The sequence below is a fragment of the Babylonia areolata genome, chromosome 1 (genome assembly GCF_041734735.1).
Source record: "Babylonia areolata isolate BAREFJ2019XMU chromosome 1, ASM4173473v1, whole genome shotgun sequence".
In the NCBI taxonomy this organism is placed as follows: domain Eukaryota; kingdom Metazoa; phylum Mollusca; class Gastropoda; order Neogastropoda; family Buccinidae; genus Babylonia; species Babylonia areolata.
This window is the reverse complement of record NC_134876.1, coordinates 92,514,327-92,531,826: the sequence shown is the minus strand read 5'-3', so window position 1 is coordinate 92,531,826 and position 17,500 is coordinate 92,514,327. Positions and strand designations below refer to the sequence as shown.

General features: G+C 43.0%; 1 protein-coding gene across 1 annotated transcript in view; it reads left to right on the top strand.

Annotated features, from left to right (window-relative positions):
* The window catches only part of LOC143290490 (polycystin-1-like protein 2), a 96,125-nt gene that overhangs the window by 9,960 nt on the left and 68,665 nt on the right, over nucleotides 1-17,500 (top strand). The window contains exons 7-14 of the mRNA XM_076599991.1: nucleotides 628-747; nucleotides 3,085-3,192; nucleotides 4,317-4,466; nucleotides 10,295-10,432; nucleotides 10,952-12,501; nucleotides 14,242-14,399; nucleotides 16,096-16,305; nucleotides 17,208-17,500. The exon at nucleotides 17,208-17,500 is cut by the window's right edge and continues 13 nt beyond it. Coding sequence (XP_076456106.1) covers nucleotides 628-747; nucleotides 3,085-3,192; nucleotides 4,317-4,466; nucleotides 10,295-10,432; nucleotides 10,952-12,501; nucleotides 14,242-14,399; nucleotides 16,096-16,305; nucleotides 17,208-17,500 — 2,727 coding nt within the window. The remainder of the gene's footprint in view (nucleotides 1-627; nucleotides 748-3,084; nucleotides 3,193-4,316; nucleotides 4,467-10,294; nucleotides 10,433-10,951; nucleotides 12,502-14,241; nucleotides 14,400-16,095; nucleotides 16,306-17,207) is intronic.

Genomic DNA, 17,500 nt, shown 5'->3' with positions numbered 1-17,500 from the left:
AAGCACTTTAGGTCAATCGTGTTTTATGTCACTCAGTTATACTGACTTTTTAATATATTTTTTTAAAATTTTAAGCAGCTTGTTTCTTCGGAGTGTTTCAAAAAGCATTTTTTCGATATGCATTCGGTACGAAACCGATGAACCATCTTAATACATTTACAATCGTTTGAAAAGAGTACATGAGCTTTTTTTTTTTTTTTTTTTTTTTTTTAGAAGTTACACCATCAAATCTTCAAAATAAGCGCATTTGCCTTACATTATCACATGTCATTGCAGGAAGTCATTGTAGAAAGTTGACATGATTGTAAGCTTCATAATGATATGTTAATTAATGAATTATGTTATTTTGATCGCGTCAGCGTGTAATTTATCCCACGTAAGTCGACTTTTACCAAGATTCTTTTAGTCTACCTCTTACCGTGTAATTTTAATTGCACGGTTATGTCGTTTCGTATCTGTATGTAATATTATATATATATATATATATATATATATATATATATATATATATATATATATATATATATATATATGTATGAAATTTTATTTGTCCATCGGGGTTTAAATGTGGCTCTTTGGAGCGATCTTTATGATGATATCATCATAACTTGACCTATGGGTGTGCAGACATTGATGAGTGCTTGTCGTCTCCATGTTCCGAGTTTTCCACCTGTTCGAACACGGCCGGCAACTACTCCTGTGTCTGCCAGAACGACTTTTACCAGAGCGACGCATACACCTGTCTCAGTAAGCTTCTCAACAGCGCTTTGACACTACCTGCTCATTCTCATGCTTTGCTTGGTTGATGCTTCTTGGTTATTGTTGGATAATGTGTGTGTGTGTGTGTGTGTGTGTGTGTGTGTGTGTGTGTGTGTTCCCTTTTGTTTGACGGAATGTGTTGGTGGAAAGAGTGACTGTTGGTAAGCCCGGGTGTTCCAGTTAGGTTTTCTCTTGGTGATTAGATACTGAATTGTGCTTTGGTATCATTTTGCGTCTGTAATGCTTTAATACGAATAAAGATTGGTACGGGTATGATGTTGAAGACAAGTTGTTTTATTACGCATGCACGCGCGCGCGCGCGCGCGCGCACACACACACACACACACACATCTGTGTGTGTACAGATAGATGAATAAGTATGTATATCTATCTATCTATCTATCTATAACTTGAAAGAGAGAGAGAGAGAGAGAGAGAGAGAGAGAGAGAGAGAGAAGGAAAGAGAGAGAGAGAGAGAGAGAGAGAGAGAGAGAGAGAGAGAGATTTGAAAATCAGATTGTTCCCAGCATTGTTCATTTTTCGCAGTCAGTTGCAGATATGTCAGTTTATCACTTACATGACTTGGATTATCTGTTTTGGTTGCCGCATCGCTTTCGTACGCGAATCTGAATAACATTTAGAGCTGTTAATACCACGCCATGTTTTGATTGATTTCACTTTTAATCATTCATATTGAAGACTTTAATGCAACATAAAACGGGGAAAAAAGAGACAGAAACAGGCATCATGATTATACGTGTTATTTACCTGTATTTGTTTCATTGATTTGAAATAACGAAGGCAAAAGATATCGGGGAGTGTTTGCAGAATAAATGATGGACGGAGATGATCACGGTGATGGTTTGTGTGTTTCACACTTCGTGTTATTTGCAGCGTAATTGTCGGAAAGGAACACGGCAAGGAACTGATAGAAAGGAACAAATAACGTTTAAAATAGTTGACTCTCTCAGACTTTGGTCCGATTCGCAGACCAGTTCTGAGTTTAGCTCTCAGACTATTATCAAATTCATTATAGACCAAGTATTGTTCTAATGTCAAGTGCATATGCTTTAGTAACCTGACAATTAAGCGTATATATTTTTTTTTTTTACTGTAGCTTGACGAATCCTTATGTACACGAAAGTGTGTCTTCACAAGTGACTGAGAACGTTGATGTTTTTGACTTTTTGCATTCATTATCAGTTGTTTCGCTTGTCAGTTTAACGACTTCTCTTTTTATGAAGTCCTTTAAGTAATCTCCTGTAATTGTATTTAGAGTTGTTTTTTTTTATTTTTTTTTTTTTTTTTTTTTAAATTTCACCCTCATTTGCCCAGTTTTCCCCCAACCCTCCATTCATTCACATCTCCCACCCCTTCTAACCGATAGTACTCAAATGTATTCATAAATACTTTAACAAAATGTCTTGAATCACCGATATGTGTGACGGGACATTAAACAAAATTCCTCCTCCTTCTCCTCGTTTAAAATAGTGAAACGCTCATATGTTTCCTTATCCAGACACAAGAACTTTTGAAGTCACTTTCCCGGTGGATACAACAGCAGAGGAATCAGAATCCGAGGTAGGTTCACAACACTGTTGTGATAGAAATATTCATATGGATTAGTCTTGAATAAGTCTTGAAATAAGGGTCATTTTTTTATTTATGAATCTGAATGATATTTTCGTCAGGTGAATATATATCTCCGTGATGTGTAAGTTACTCTGTTCTTTTACTGTAACATTCCTATCCGTATTCTATCTATCGTGAATTAAAAAAAAAAAAGTCTTTGATTGTGGAATCAGGATATGCCTTGACACAAGACAAACATGGCACATATAATAGAAAGGAGTTGAGTGAGGTTGGAAGTTCTACAATTATGTACTAATTTTATCTGTCACACTTTTTTTTTTTGTTTTATGTTTTTTCACAAGAATGTGTGTGTGTGTGTGTGTGTGTGTGTGTGTGTGTGTGTGTGTGTGTTGTACAAGAGAGAAAGAGAGAGAGAGAGAGAGAGAGAGAGAGAGAGAGAGAGAGAGAGAGAGGGGGACATGGGGAGAACACGAGTATAACTTTAAATCATAAATATATTTTTTATTACCCCTCCATCCCCCCACTACCCCAACCCTGCCCCCCCCCCCCCCCGACCGCCTTCCCCATTCTCCTACCCCTTTCCTCTCCTCCCATCCACCCCCACACCCCCACCCCCCCCCCCTAAAAAAAAACAAAACAAAAAAACAACAACAACAAAAAAACCCAAGGTGGACAGTGTGATGAGGAGCATCCTAGGAGCCGTGTATCTGGGGACCACCGTGTGGTCCTCAGTCCTCAACCCAACACCTGAGCGTCTGTTCGTCCGTCTGGCCCCAGGCTCCACCGCTGGTGCGTCCAGTCTGCAGCCTCTCCTCGCTGCCTTGTCGTACGACGTTCAAGGTATGGTGAACACGTTTCAGGTGTGTGTGTGTGTGTGTGGAGGTTGGGGGGCCGGGGGGGGGGTTGGTGTGGGTGTGTGTGTGTGTGTGTGGGGGGGGGGGGGGTGGTTGGGGTGGTGGCGGTTGGGGGTTGGGGATTGGGGGTGGGTGGTGGTGGTGGGTGGGGTGGGGTGGGGTGGGGTGGCGTGGGGTGGAGGGTGCACGTGTGTGTGTGTTGTGCTGTTTTGTTGCTGTTGTTGTTTGTGTGTGTGTGTGTGTGTTACAGCCATAACAAAATTTTGTATATGCCTAACAACGATCATGTTAAGAGAGTGCGCGCGAGCGCGCGTGTGTGCATGTGTGTGTGTGTGTGTGTGTGTGTGTGTGTGTGTGTGTGTGTGTGTGTGTGTGTGTGTGTGTGTGTGTGTGTGTGTGTTGTGTTGCGTTGTGTTGTGTGTGTGTGCGCGCGCGCGCGCGTGTGTGTGTGCTTGTATGTGTGTTGTGTTGTGTCGAGTGTACATGGGTGTGAGCGCGCGCGCGCGCGCGCGCGCGCGCGTGTGTGTGTGTGTGTGTGTGTGTGTGTGTGTGTGTGTGTGTTACAACCATAACAAAATTTTGTATATGCCTAACAACGATCATGCTACGAGCGCGCGTGTGTTGTGTTGTGTTGTGTTGTGCTGTGCTGTGCTGTGCTGTGCTGTGCTGTCTTGTCTTATCTTGTCTTGTCTTGTCTTGTGTGTGTGTGTATGTGTGTGTTGTGTCGAGTGTACACGTGTGTGAGCGTGGTGTGTGTGTGTGTGTGTGTGTGTGTGTGTTGTGTTGTGTGTGTGTGTGTGTGTTGTGTATGTGTGTGTTTATACGTGTTTGCGTGCGCGTGAATGTGTGCACATGTGCAGGCTTGTGCATATATTTGTTGTTGTTGTTGTTGTTTCTATTCTAACTCCTCCCTCGTGTAGCACACACACTTTCCTTTCATAAGCTGACTGCAGTTAAGTGAGACTTTAATTAATCGTTTATTTATCAAGTCAATTATTGTTATATCTTTCTTATCTTTATAAAATCTATTTTAATCATTCATTTGTTAATCCATTTATTTTTGTTATATTTATTTATTATCTTAATGGAAAAAAAATCACTTTCACACAGACGTGGACGAATGCACGGAGGACGGATGGTCTGACTGCTCGGAGCCTGGCTCTGTGTGCACCAACACGGAGGGACGCTACACGTGTGAATGTGACCCTGCTTTTGTCGACTACTCCCCCGTCACCGGAAGGCCTGGGCGACAGTGCTATGGTCAGCTCTTCTTCTTCTTCTGCTTCTTCTTCTTCTGCCTCTCCCTAGGTCTTGCCCTTTCTCACAAGTTTGACTGGAAAATCAAACAACTGAGCGTCTAGTCTTTCGTCGGATGAGACGATAAACCCGAGGTCCCGTGTGCAGCGCGCACTGAAAAAGAACCCATGGACAACAAAAGTGTTGTGCTGTCCTCTGGAAAAAACAAAACAAACAAAAAACAAAAACTAAAAAAAAGAAACGAAATCTACTCTGATAGGTTCACTAATATCTAAGCATTGCACTCAAGGTCTGACCAGCGCGTGGGGTTATGCCGCTGTTGTCAGGCATCTACCTAGCAGGTGTGGTGAAGCGTATATGGACTTGTCCGAACGCAGTGATACCCTCCCACCCCCTTGAGAAACTGGAATGAAAACAACAATTAAACAAGAGAGGCAAGGCCTTCAAGACTCACTTGTGATACACTTAAAAAAAAAAAAAAATCCAAGCTTTTTATGTATTGAGTATAAATTTCAAAATGTAATGTTTAAGATGAGAAAGATCAGTTTAAAGCAAATTAAGTCCCCTAGCATTAATTACAGAGTAATTTCCCTTTTTTACTCCCTGCACCAAAACGTTTGCAAAATAAATAAAACTTCCATGCTAAGCAAAAGAAGTTCCTGTTTGAACAAAAAATGATAATAATGACTGCTCTTGTTGTTGTGTCAGAATATCAGATCAAAGTGCTAAGTTTAGAGAATTAAAAAAAATATAAATATAACAGTAAATGCAGTTTGCATATAATTAGGCTTCATTTTTAATTTTTTTGTGCCCATCCCCGAGGTGCAATATTGTTTTAAACAAGATGACTGGAAAGAACTGAATTATTCCTATTTTTATGCCTAATTTGGTGTCAACTGACAAAGTATTTGCAGAGAAAATGTCAATGTTAAAGTTTACCATGGATACACAGACACACAGACACACAGCCACACACACACACACACACACAAAACCGAACACCGGGTTAAAACATAGACTCACTTTGTTTACACAAGTGAGTCAACAACAAACCTACGACTGCAGTTGTCTCGTTCGTCCCGTTTTTACGATGTAGGTGCATAACGTTTTTGTGTGTGTGTGTGTGTGTGTGTGTGTGTGTGTGTGTGTGTGTGTGTGTCCGTGGTAAACTTTAACATTGACATTTTCTCTGCAAATACTTTGTCAGTTGACACCAAATTTGGCATAAAAATAGGAAAAATTCATTTCTTTCCAGTCATCTTGTTTAAAACAATATTGCACCTCTGGGATGGGCACAAAAAAAGAAAAAAAGAAGCCTAATTATATGCAAACTGCATTTACTGTTATATTTACATTTTTTGTATTATCTAGAATTGGCACTTTGACCTCTTATTCTGATACAACAACAAGAGGAGTCATTATTATCATTTTTTGTTCAAACAGGAACTTCTTTTGCTTAGCATGGAAGTTTTATTTATTTTGCAAACGTTTTGGTGCAGAGGGTAAAAAAGGGAAATTACTCTGTAATTAATGCTAGGGGACTTAATTTATCACAAGTGAGTCTTGAAGGCCTTTCCTCTCTTGTTCTTTATATTTGAAGGATTTGGAGACGTTTTTGCTAACATACGGTTGCCATCCTGTTACTATTCACACTAATAACAATAATGCGTTTGATGGTGAAAACAGTTCTTAGGCAAATATACGTTTATTAGTTCTCTTGTATGCAGATGACCCGATTCATTTATCAGATTCGAAGCAGGGTTTGCAGAAAGCATTAGATGCCTTATTACAGTATTGTGTTGAATGGAAACTTGAAGTCAATGTCTCAAAAACCAAAATTGCAATCTTCAATTCTAAACATAACACACAAGATCTGTTTAAATTCGGTTTAGAAACAATAGACGTTTTGAATTCATTTACGTACATTGGAATAGAATTCAGCAGGACTGGAACATTCTTTCTAGCTAAAAAAGAGAGCACATGACCATGCATAGGGCAATGTTTTCGTTGTTACAAACTGCAAGAAAGCAAGAGCTATCCTTACACGTTGTTTTAGACATGAATCAGAAAATGGTTTTACCCGTTCTGCTATATGGATGTGAAATATGGGGGATATGAGAATCTAAATGTGTTAGAAAAACTGCAAATGAAGTTTCTGAAAACACTATTTTATCTACACCGGAACACAGTGTCAAATATGCTACTTAGAGAAACAGGTACATTTCCCATGTCAGTTCTTGTAAAGTGTAGAATGGTGCGTTTTTGGTCAGGATTAATTAACAATGCAACTGATAAATTATCATGTGAAGCATATTCTGCTTTATACAGATTATTTTCATATACAGATTTCCCATCAAAGTGGCTAAATTTCATCAAGAATATTTTGATTGGCAGCGGTTATGACTGTGTTTGGCTTTCACATACATTCCATAGTAAGGATTTCTTTTGTCGAAATATCACGCAAAGTCTGAAAGATATGTACATTCAGTCATGGAGAAATCGCTCGAAGACAGTACTAAATGTCTGTTTTATAGGAGCATCAAACCCAACTTTTGTCAAGACAAATATATCTCACAACTTCCAGATATTTACATATATTCTTTGATAAAGTTTCATTGCAGTGACCATAAACTGCAGATCGAAATAGGAAGAAGAGAAGACGAAAACAGAGAAAACAGAATTTGCAAGGAATGTAACATGAGTACTGTTGGGGATGAATTTCATTTTGTTTTAGAATGTCCCCAAAATACTGTAATTCGAAATAAACTGATACCACATAAATATAAATCATATATTTCAATGTTCGGTTTATGCAATTTATTCAGTGCTGGGGAGAAAACACAACTTAATCTAAGTAAATTCATAAAACTTGGAAACGGTGCGTAACTTTTGTTACATCTAAAATATAATTGTCAGTATGTTTAAGTTTGATTTGTTTTGGTGCAAATCATTATCATTAGCGCGTGTGTGTGTGCGTGCGTGGGTGTGCGTTTTTGCGAGACAACGTTGGACTGAAGCTGTGATTCAATGAGTATTGGTATTGTATCCTCCACACCCCAAAAGGGGCAAAAGGATTAAATTTCTTTGAATCTTTGTGTGTGATGACCATTTATACATCGTCATTTTTGGCATCCACACTTCGGTTTTGAAGGTGTACTTGTATGTTGGGTGTGTTCCGTTTTTTCCATAACCTGTCGAACGCTGGTATTACGGGATCTTGAACGTGCTTTTTGTTTTATGTTGTTCATGCATGTAGAGACAAAGGGGGTAAAGGCACTAGCAAGTCCGGTTGCACTTATGTTGACATAGGAGACAGGAAAAAAATATCTATCCTTAATCAACCCACCCGGCCCTTTCGGGGTTTCTTCTTCTTCTTCGTTCGTGGGCTGCAACTCCCACGTTCACTCGAATGTACACGAGTGGGTTTTTACGTGCCTGACCGTTTTTACGGCGCCATATAGGCAGCCATACTCCGTTTTCGGGGGTGTGCATGCTGGGTATGTTCTTGTTTCCATAACCCACCGAACGCTGACATGGATTACAGGAACTTTAACGTGCGTATCTGATCTTCTGCCTGCGTATACACACGAAGGGGGTTCAGGCACTAGCAGGTCTGCACATCATATGTTGACCTGGGAGATCGGAAAGAAACTCCACCCTTTACCCACCAGGCGCCGTTACCGAGATTCTAACCCGGGACCCTCAAATTGAAAGCCCAACGCTTTAACCATTCGGCTATCGCGCCCGTCCTTTCGGGGTTTGAAACAGGGACCTTAGAGACGTGCGGCGGAACTGAAATCAAATGATGATCTAGCAACTCAGCTATTGCTTGTGTGTTTGTTTCTGCACTGACAGTCGTCAGCTAAACAACTCCTTTTACTGACTTCCTGTCCAGTACGCCCTCTGACATGTAGGGCAGCAACGAAGAACCGCTACTCTTGTTCGTTTTTTGGCCAGACTCGGAGTGGTACCCCAGGTGTGCTTCATATGTGTTGTTATTTGTTGGTTAGCTAGGTGTTACGGTTGTTATTTCTCCCCGCCATTATTTGTCTGTTTATTCTGGTCCGATGGGCGTCAGCAAAAAAAACAACAAAAACAAAAAAAAAAAACCAACAAACAAAAAACAAAGAAAACCCCAAACCGAATGAATCGATGGCTTCGTTGTTGAGCTGATGGAATCAGTTGAGGGAAGGAAGGGAAGGAGACTGATCAATTATGCAAATAAACGGGAACTCGGGTCTGTCGGCAGGGCAGGTGCAGCATGTACGCAGGAGACAATGCAGACGCAGATACACTAACAAAAAACCACCACACAACAACAAAAAAAAAGAAAGAAAGAAAAAAAACAAAAACAAAAAAAAACGACAACGAAGTGATAATTAGACATCCAGATTGATTGATATTGATTGATATGGATACTTATATAGCGCCTATCCTCGGTCGGAGACCAAGCTCTAAGCACTTTACAAACACGGAGTCATTTACACAAAAGGCTGCCTACCTGGGTAGAGCCGCCGACTGACGGCTGCCATTGGGCGCTCATCATTCGTTTCCTGTGTCATTCAATCAGATATCAGACACGCGCACCTACACGCTCAGACGGACATATAGCATTTAACATTTTACGTGTATGCCCGTTTTGTTTGTTTACCTCGCCATATAGGCAGCCATACTCCGTTTTCGGGGGTGTGCATGCAGGGTATGTTCTTGTTTCCATAACCCACCGAACGCTGACATGGATTACAGGATATTTAACGTGCGTATTTGATCTTCTGCCTGCGTATACACACGAAAGGGGTTCAGGCACTGGCAGGTCTGCACATCATATGTTGACCTGGGAGATCGGAAAAATCTCCACCCTTTACCCACCAGGCGCCACCGAGATTCGAACCCGGGACCCTCAGATTGAAAGTACAACGCTTTAACTCACTCAGTACGGCCAGCCCTCTCTTCTCCTTTACACAGACCCCTCGGATGTCCAGTGGGTGTCTCAATGACCCAACCTTTAGCTTCTGTCGTCAGAATTGTGGTATTCTTTGTCAACATTCACCTCTTCATCGTAAGAGCCTTCCGCTTGCAATATTTTGATGATGGTAATTGGGGTGAAACGCTGTTAACGTCGTCTCTTTCGCCGTTCGTATGGAGAGAGTTAACCACTCGGCTATTGCGCAGATAGACGCATAGAAAGACAGAGAAGACAATGAAGTGATAATTAGACGTCCAGATAGACGCATAGAAAGACAGAAACAACCGGGAAAAAAGAAGAAGAAGACAAAAAAAAGAAAAGAAAAAAAAAAGAGACACACCGACCCAAACACATATACAGACATACATAAACAAAGAAAGACGCACACGCACACGCTCTCTCTCTTCTTTTTCTCTCTCTCTCTCTCTCTCTCTCTCTCTCTTTCTCTCGTACGCACAAACTTACATACACACACGCATTTTATAATCATTTATCTTTAGTTGATAATTGTATATCCATGTTTATAATTTCACGAATTTCAGTATGTAAGCGTATGCATGCGTGTGCGCATATGTGTGTATGTGCGCGCACGTGCATGGTTATGTGTGCGTGCATGCTTACGGGCGTGGTTATGTATACATATCTAGGGTTGTGTAAGCATGTGTGTGTGGATGTGCGCGCATGCGTGTGTGATAACTGGCACATATGCATACACAAACACACACACGAACACACACACGCGCATGCTGGCGCACACACACATACACAGTCCCCCCCCCCCCTCATCGACTACTGACCGTGTCCTTATTGGTGCTAGCAAATAGTGTTTTTTCTGTCCCTTTTTTTTGGTTTTGTTTTGGAATAGCCATTGATGACGCACACAAGCAGCCAATCACCAACCTTACCATCACCACCACCTCAGAGGTCTACGAGGTCGGAAGTGACGTCACAATAAACATCGCCGTCATGGAAGGTTCACACGTGGCCTACAGTATCGAGTTTGGTGACGGGCAGTTTTTAACGATCATCCACCCCAACATTCTCTCTTTTCAGCAAGCAGTCCCTGTGACTCATGCTTACTCTATCAGAAATGTTTGGACGATCATCGTAACAGCGAGCAACACGGAAGGTTCCACAGAAAGTCAGAAGACGGTGAAGGTCATCGAACCTGTCAGAAATTTGTATCTAGAGACAATAGAACAGCCCCTCTCTCCAAATTCTACTTTCAATTTCAGAGTGTCCATCGCCCAGACAGGACTTACTTTGGAAGACATAACGTGTTCGTTTGATTTCGGTGACGGGTCATCGGAATCCAAAAGCTTAGATATCTGGACAGAGACCGATTATGTAACGTCCGAACATTCTTACTATCTAGGTGTGTTTGAGGTTTCCGTGACATGTACAAATGGTATCAGCAACCTTCTTATGAACTCGACCGTGATCGCTGAGGAGCTGGTTACTGGTCTGTCTGTGGTATCTGACAAAGCGAATGGCATTGTAGGGCAAACGTTTTACCTGACAGTCACCACCAGCTCTGGATCCAACCTGGCCGTAACGCTCGATAAGGGAAACATGCAGTCAGAAACCCGAGAGATTGGAAACAACAGAAGAGGAGATTCGGTGATTCTCTTTCCTGTTAAATATTCTGATGTTGGGCTGTACAGAATATCAGTGTATGCAGAAAATACGCTCAGCAACGCGACTGCAGAGTTGTCACATGACATCCACGTGGTGAATCTTGTCAGAGATCTGACTCTGACAGCACCAGCCATCATCAGCTTTCCTCCAGGAGAGGCTGACGTTGTCATCGAATACAAACAGCCGTCCTTACCACCAACCAGCGTATCTTGTGAAGTTTTCTCTCCCAACCTTCAAGAGCACACCTTCTTCAGCAACGAGATCAGCTCTGTGAGTAGCTTAGACTTCAGCCTAAATTTCGATGACATTTCAGCCGTTGGAATCAACGACGTGGTGATCAACTGCTCAAATGTTTTAAGCTACCAAATTCTAGAGACCAGCATTTTGATGGAGGCTATGATAGAGAAGGTAGAAGTATCCGTCAGCAATACATACATCATGGTGAAAGGCGCCGTGGACATTAACGTCACCATAGAGGTAGGCAGTCACGCCATCTACGAACTGGACTTCGGGGACGGTGAGGTCAACCCCGGAGTCTTCACAGACACCCTCTTGCAAGACGAAAGGCTCACCGTCAGGCACGCCTATGTGGAGGCTGGATTGTACAACGTGACGTTTCTCGTGAGTAACCGCGTGTCATACTCGGTGGCGGTGAAGATGGTGGGGGTTCTGGAGGAGGTGACGGACGTAGAGGCCACGGCCTGGTACCAGCCCGTGGACCACAACGACACGCTGCAGGGTGGCCACGGCACGCTGGGCAGCACCTTCCCCCTGGAGCGGGACGTCATCTTCCACACCACCGTGGCCTCGGGCAACGACATCACCTACACTTGGGAATTCAACGACGGCAGTCCCCTGATCTCTTCTCGGGACAGCGAGATGCGGCACCGTTTCAGCCAGGCTGGAACATTCCGGGTGAAGGTCAACGCCAGCAACGCGCTGTTCAGTGACGTGCATTACCTCACCGTGTTCCTTCACCAGACCGTCCTCATGCACACGCTCACCAACGACGGGCCGACCGACGCCTACCGCACAGTGAACTTCACGCTGCAGCTGGCTCGGCCTGGAACAGACACCTGCTTCATCTGGAACATGGGCGACGGGTCAGAGGACTATGTCTACGGCGCCTCGCACTGCTCGCTGTACACCTCCACGTCCGTCTCCGAGTTCAGGTCTCTGGAAGCAAGTCTGACGTCCTCGCTTCAGCTCCAGCAAGCGCATATGTACCAGTCCAACCACACTTTCAACATCAGGGTGCGGGCATACAACCTCGTGTCCCAGGGGGAAATATCTGACGTGGCCATCATGTCTGGCATCAGCTGCCACTACCCCGAGGTGCGCCTGGAGGGCGGCGGGCAGATGATTGATCAGCCTGACGTATACCTCAAGTCACAGAAGATCAGCTTCACCAGCGTCGTGGACGTCAACTGTCAGGTGAGTGGTGGAGTTTTAAGGTGTATATTATTGGGTTTGTCGTGTTAGAGGAGTGGTCTTTGGCTTTCCGCATGCTGGTTTAACCCAGTGTTAACATCTACAAAATGTCTAATGTCATTATGATATCATCATAGAAAAAAAAAGAAGAAATCTTTTCTACAAATTTATTGACTGCAAGAATGTCTTTTGGTACGAATGCATTTTTTAACTGGGAGAAATGTCTGAGCATTCAAATCGGCTAGAAAAGATGGGCCGAAACCGCTTTGAAGAAATCAAACCAGTATGTTTCAACCTTCAGTTTATAACAAACCGTGTGGACACAGTGAACAGACTTTAAATTGTTGCTTACAAATGTCGAATTAATAACACAACCGAATTAGGTCCTTTGCTTTTAAAAGTTTTAATGACCAATAATGATTTTTGAACTTTTGAATTTTAGGTAATCATGATGATGAGCCTAGTCCTTTATCAAATGTTTTTTTTTTGATGACCACAATAACGAATCAACTCTGTTTACAAAAAAAAAAAAAAAAAAAAAAAAAAAGAAAAAAAAGAAGAGTAAATGATAATGGATCTAGCCCTACCACAAAAATAGATGGCAATGGCAATAAATCTGATCTTTTATATAAAAGAATGACCATGTCAATGAGTTTAGCCCTCTCGATCGATCATCACAATACACCGGTCCTTTCCTAACTGTTGATGACTGTGATAACAGACCCGGTCCTTTCATAACTGTTGATGACTGTGATAACAGACCCACCCGGTCCTTTCATAACTGTTGATGACTGTGATAACAGACCCGGTCCTTTCATAACTGTTGATGACTGTGATAACAGACCCGGTCCTTTCATAACTGTTGATGACTGTGATAACAGACCCGGTCCTTTCATAACTGTTGATGACTGTGATAACAGACGCAGTCCTTTCATAACTGTTGATGACTGTGATAACAGACCTGGTCCTTTCATAACTGTTGATGACTGTGATAACAGACCCGGTCCTTTCATAACTGTTGATGACTGTGATAACAGACCCGGTCCTTTCATAACTGTTGATGACTGTGATAACAGACCCACCCGGTCCTTTCCTAACTGTTGATGACTGTGATAACAGACCTGGTCCTTTCCTAACTGTTGATGACTGTGATAACAGACGCAGTCCTTTCATAACTGTTGATGACTGTGATAACAGACCCGGTCCTTTCATAACTGTTGATGACTGTGATAACAGACCTGGTCCTTTCATAACTGTTGATGACTGTGATATCAGACCCGGTCCTTTCATAACTGTTGATGACTGTGATAACAGACACAGTCCTTTCATAACTGTTGATGACTGTGATAACAGACGCAGTCCTTTCATAACTGTTGATGACTGTGATAACATACCCGGTCCTTTCATAACTGTTGATGACTGTGACAACAGACCTGGTCCTTTCATAACTGTTGATGACTGTGATAACAGACCCGGTCCTTTCATAACTGTTGATGACTGTGATAACAGACCCGGTCCTTTCATAACTGTTGATGACTGTGATAACAGACCCGGTCCTTTCATAACTGTTGATGACTGTGATAACAGACCCACCCGGTCCTTTCCTAACTGTTGATGACTGTGACAACATACCTGGTCCTTTCATAACTGTTGATGACTGTGATAACAGACCCGGTCCTTTCATAACTGTTGATGACTGTGATAACAGACCCGGTCCTTTCAAAACCTCACTGATTGCTGCAGGTCACACAGGAAGCGGACGTCAGCTGGAAGATCGACCAGATCCTGACAGACGAACATTTCCTGGACTTCTACTTCACGCCCATCACTGTCAACTACACCTCCGCCGGCCCCTTTAAAGTCAGCTTCAAACCAAGCGTCTTCGAAACTGGAACTTACAGGTGAGTTTTAGTTCTTCTATACTATCGTACTTTCTTATTCTGCTCTGATTCGCTACACACTAAACTTCAAACACATCTGTCCATTACTGCCAGTAGCATCATGCACATTACTACAATATTCGTGACAGAGTACTTCGTCGTGCTTTCATGTTTGAAGTACTCCACTCTTTGTTGTTACTAAGAAGTAAATGTGCCTTTCCCATCGGGACTGAAATGAGGGTGGCTTGTTTATAGTTAAAAAGTACTATAGTTGCCATCTGGAAAATCTGCACTGGTGATCCTTTTTTCTTCTTCGGAAAGTTCTGATGATGATGAGACATCTTTGCTTCGCTCAGCCATAGACATTAAGACCGATTGCCAAATAAATATAAACATGTAAGCAGTGAAACCTGGCTTTGCTGGGAAGCGTTTGCCACTAGACATTAGATAGCGTGAAGTAGGCTGACTCGCAAGACTGATTATTCAGAACAAGTGAACTCTTCGTGCATGCGACGAATTGACGATGATATATTTCGGCACAGAATTTGACCTGGAAATTAGAGTCGCATGGTCAAACACGCGAATTTTTATCGGATGGATCGGCAGAGGCACAGTAGATCACCGGTTGATCAGTTTACGCTAATTACTCCCAATTTACAGAATTTTCACGCCTCGAAACTTCGGCTAAAATCTTGCTAGGGAGCCGAAGAGCACAAAAGCTTAATCAACGGGAGGTCGATGTTTGCGGCAGTACTTGATGGAATTTGCGTTTCAAAACTTACGCAACGTCAATGGACATCACTTTGCCATTTCGCATCTAGATTTCTGTATTTGACTGGCAATTGAAAAATATTGACAAAGACAACATCTAGGTAAACTGATCTGAAACAACAAAAATGAAAGAAAGAAGAAGAAGAAGAAGAAAAAAAAAAGAAAAAAAGAAGAGCGAAGGCGACAATGATAATTATCAGAACACGCATTCCTCCAGTCTTACATCTTACATGTCTGTGTGAGTGTGTATGTGTGCACAAGGCAACAAATGATGAGCGCCCAAATGGCAGTTGCAAGTCGGCTCTTTCCAGGTAGGCAGCCTGTTGTGCAAATAACGAAATAACCCTGTGTTTGTGAAGCGCTTGGAGTTTGGTCTCCGATCGAGGACAGGCGCTATGTAAGTTAAGTTAAGGTAAGATAAGATAAGATAAGACAAGATAAGAATAACTTTATTATCTCCAACTGGAGAAATTTGGTCAGGTGCATTATCACAACATAGACAAGTAAACAACATTGGGACCATAACTGTAAAAGTCAACAACAGCTTTTACGAATATTACGAAGATACAAATGTAAAAAAATATCACATACACCGTTTCATACATACATCCACACACTGCAGGTAATAACTAGTATTCTTAATGTAAAAACAGAAAAAAATTAAGAAACATTATTTGAATATAATTATAAACATAGCCTACTATACTGCACATTGATTATAGTGGACAGATAAGATAAGAATAAAAATAAATTGCGGAAAACCGCAACCAGATAATCAGCACACACCCGCACCCCCCTCCCTCCCACCCCCACCCACCCCACACACGCGGATTACTTGATTAAACAAGGTAATAAACATAATAAAAGCATTTCACATATTCGCTTTCAAAAACATCCTATTTTCCAGATGAAATAAAACCAAATCAAATCAATCTGCTGTTTCCAGGGTAAGTCTGAACGTGTCGATGAAGGGCATCCCGGGCCTGTTCCACACGGACTTTGCCTACTTCCGTATCGACCCCACGCCTCTGGTGGCCCACATCACAGGGGGGAACGCCCGCTCGGTGGGCTACGACACGGCCTTTGTGCTGGACGCCCTTGCTGACTCTTACGACCCGGACCTCGACCCTGACGATAAGACAGGCTTGTACTTCAGGTATGTGTGCGGGGTGTGTGTTGGTGGAGGGTGGAGGTCGGGGTCGGGGTTGGGGTGGTAGTGGATGAGTTGGAAAGGGAAGTGGTGTGAGTGGATGGGTGGGTGGGTGGGGTTGGGTGTTGGTGGGCGGTATTGCGTGTGTGTGTTGTTAAAGGGGAGTAGAAAATGAGTATGTGTGTGAGGTGTGGGTGGATGGGTCATTGTATGTGTGTTTGTGTGTGGGTGGGAAGTGTTGTGTGTGTGTGTTGGAATGTGGTTGCGTGTTGTTACAAGGTGGATAGAATGTGTGGGGTGGGTGGTTGGATATGGGTGTGTGGGTGTTGAGTGTGGGTGCTTGCAATTAGAGAGAGAGAGAGAGAGAGAGAGAGAGAGAGAGAGAGAGAGAGAGAATGTGTTTTGTGTTGGAGTCGGTGGTTATTTGTGGGTGGGATGGTGTATATATATGTGTGTGTGTGTGTGTCAGTGTGTCTGTTTGTGTCTGTGTATGTATGTGCATCTGTGTTCGTGAGTTCCCTTGAACAATAAATCTTGACGGCATGTGTCGGACTTGGTCCATGAATGAAGAACAAAACATAACTGACCGATTCAAACGGTTCGTGGTGTTGAGCTGCTTGCAACATTATTTTGAACGCATGACTTTGTGCTGCAACGCAACTGACAAACTAATCAGAAGGAGTTTTTGTCTTTGCTATAAAAGAAAAAGAAGATGAAAGACTGCTTTTAATCATCTTGTCAGATTTTTAGCATTTTAATCCATTAAACTAACACACGACAAAGCTAGTCGTACTCAGACCCCCCCCACCCCTCTCTCTCTTCCCCATCTCTTTCTCTCTCCACCCTTCATTCCCTCACCCACCCACCCACCCACCCGCCCGCCGACACCTCGTTGCGGGCAAACCAAGGTGGTTCTGCCGACGCCAAGACGAGGTCCTCCCAGAAGAGGAAGCTCCAGACCTCGTCCCCATCCCCACCAACATCTCGGAGACGGATTTCAACGTGACCAAAGGGTGCTTCGGGACCGGCCCTGGGCGGCTGCAGGTCGGGGGCAACCTGACCGCGGTGCTGGAGCTGGACTCCTACCTGATGGAGTTCGGGTCCACCAACGTATTCAGCGTGGAGGTGGCTAAGAGCGACGGCACGGGCCGGACCGCCGTCTACGAGCAGGCTGTGACTATCGTGCCGGGCGACCCGCCTG